General features: G+C 28.6%; 1 protein-coding gene across 2 annotated transcripts in view; it reads left to right on the plus strand.

The window, feature by feature from the left end:
* The first annotated feature begins 123 nt into the window (after positions 1–123).
* The window catches only part of LOC134192085 (bromodomain-containing protein 8-like), a 10,937-nt gene continuing 8,560 nt past the window's right edge, over positions 124–2,500 (plus strand). The window contains exons 1-3 of one of the 2 annotated variants that reach the window (XM_062660775.1): positions 124–232; positions 315–438; positions 974–1,067. In XM_062660775.1, coding sequence (XP_062516759.1) covers positions 226–232; positions 315–438; positions 974–1,067 — 225 coding nt within the window. In that variant the 5' untranslated portion in view covers positions 124–225. The remainder of the gene's footprint in view (positions 233–314; positions 439–973; positions 1,068–2,500) is intronic. The other variant, XM_062660783.1, reaches the window with a different exon arrangement.

The raw sequence follows: 2,500 nt of genomic DNA on the forward strand, positions 1-2,500 counted from the left end.
GGAGAGTCCAAAGTTGCAACATTTGTGCACAACTACATATAACTGTTTCTTGCTAGATTATCAATGGCCACTTAACTTAATTTGCAGTATTTTAAGCATACGGGACATTGAAACAAGATATACGGGAAATTAGCTAAATCAAGTTGTCGCACGTTTGTATTAGATTTTGGATCGTTTCGCTCCAGGAGTGATCGGATACACGTTCTCGTGCTATAACAAGTTGATATGCATCGTAATAAAAATGGGGGCCTTAATGGGGGTTACGTGATTTTGTGTGATTTTCTGATGTTTTTTGGTGTTTGTTTGCATGGCAGGCACGAGTGGTGGCGGTCACGGTCAGACTGGGCAGGCCGGTCAAGCGAGTAGTCAGTCGGATTGGACGATCAGGGAAAGGCTTGTGTTGTCGTCTTCTGTGCTCAACAGCGGAGATCAGAATTGGTGAGCCTGAGGAGAGTTTGCATTGTGTTTGTGTTGTTTTGCGTTGCAGTAGAATGTCGTTGTTTTTGATTGACTTTGTCTGTTTGATTGTCTGTCTGTTCGTCTGTCTGTCTGTTTGTTTGTTTGTTTGTCTGTTTGTTTGTCTGTTTGTTTGTCTGCCTGTTTGTTTGTTTTTGTTTGTTTGTCTGTTTGTTTGTTTGTTTGTCTGTTTGTTTGTTTGTCTGTTTGTTTGTTTGTCTGTTTGTTTGTTTGTCTGTCTGTCTGTTTGTCTGTTTGTTTGTCTGTTTGTTTGTCTGTCTGTTTGTCTGTCTGTTTGTTTGTGTGTTTGTCGGTTTGTGTGTTTGTTTGTCTGTTTGTTTGTCTGTCTGTCTGTTTGTCTGTTTAACTTGCAATTTAATGACTCATTGCAACGCAGTATTTTAACTTTCTAATATATTTCTTATAACTATCACATTAAGTTAACTACAGAACAATACTCTACAGTTACCAAAAAATTAGTCATAACAACACTTTCTTACTACTTGTTGTTGTTTAGGGTTTCTGTCAGTCGAACCGTGAAACCACTGCTAGAAGCCGGAGTCAAACAGCCAGACAAGTTCTCACAGAAGGCAAGCAATGGAATACCTCTAGTACTTGTACTTATTGCTGTTTGTTATTAATTCGAGGCGAGCATGCACTAGGGTTACAGTAACACTGCAACGACTCGATGGCCGGATGTAGGCGGGTTGATAGATGGATGTGCAGGGTTCTAGCCGTACCAGGTATGTTAAAGCGTAACCATCAGAACTGCCTGTTTTGCCTTCAATATACCCGCTACACATTCAGAGCTGACCGTTATGCCTCCAACATACTGGCTATGCATGTAGTAGGTACATACTGTATGCCACACACGTGCACTCTCTCTCTAGAGGTTTCGACAAAGGGCTGGAATGCAGGATCTAGCTACTTGAAATGTTTGTAGACAGAGTGATAGTGAGGAAGAAACGAATGTGCCATTGCCTCTTGCTTAACAGCAGAGCATGAAGCGCATGCGTAAAAAGAAATTCTTGTGTATCAAGTAAAAGAACTATATTTGATAAAAAATAGGATTAGTAGGGTGTAGTAAAATTTCGTTTAAATATATTAATTATTTCTTTTATTTATTTTAATTAATTTATTTTACTTTATTTATTTATTTTATTTATTTTATTTTATTTATTTATTCTATTTATTTTATTTATTTTATTTTATTAAATTAATTTTATTTTATTTTATTTTATTTATTTTATTTTATTAAATTAATTTTATTTTATTTTTTTTTATTTATTTTATTTTATTAAATTAATTTTATTTTATTTTATTTTATTTATTTGAATTTATTTATTTAAATTTATTTATTTAATTTTATTTATTTAAATTTATTTAATTGAATTTATTAAATTTTATATTTACTTATTTATTGATTTATTTAATTTATTGGTTTATTTTATTTATTTTATTTATGAATTTTATTTATTTAATTTTATTTATTTATTTGTTTTATTTATTTGTTTTATTTATTTAATTTTATTTATTTATTTGTTTTATTTATTTGTTTTATTTATTTTAATTTATTTATTTAATTTATTTATTTAATTTATTTATTTAATTTTATTTATTTGTTTATTTTATTTATTTAATTTTGTTTATTTATTTTGTTTTATTTATTTTATTTTATTTATTTTATTTATTTATTTATTTATTTTATTTATTCAATTTTATTTATTTAATTTTATTTAATTAATTTTATTTATAATATTAATTAAATTAATTATTTAATTTTATTTATTTAAATTTGTTTATTTAATTGAATTTATTCAATTTTATATTTACTTATGTATTGATTTATTTAATTTATTTAATTATTTTATTTATTAATTTTGTTTATTTAAAGGGGAACTCCCATGAAAATAGAAGTAACGTTCTCATGATAGTACTAAGTGGCCTGATTCTATTGGTACCTTTCTTTCTTAATAGAACTCTTTCTGAACGGAGAAATTGAGCTTCCAACGTGGGGGCGTAACCCTATGGTAGTCGCCATTTT

The sequence above is a fragment of the Corticium candelabrum genome, chromosome 1 (genome assembly GCF_963422355.1).
Source record: "Corticium candelabrum chromosome 1, ooCorCand1.1, whole genome shotgun sequence".
Classification (NCBI taxonomy): domain Eukaryota; kingdom Metazoa; phylum Porifera; class Homoscleromorpha; order Homosclerophorida; family Plakinidae; genus Corticium; species Corticium candelabrum.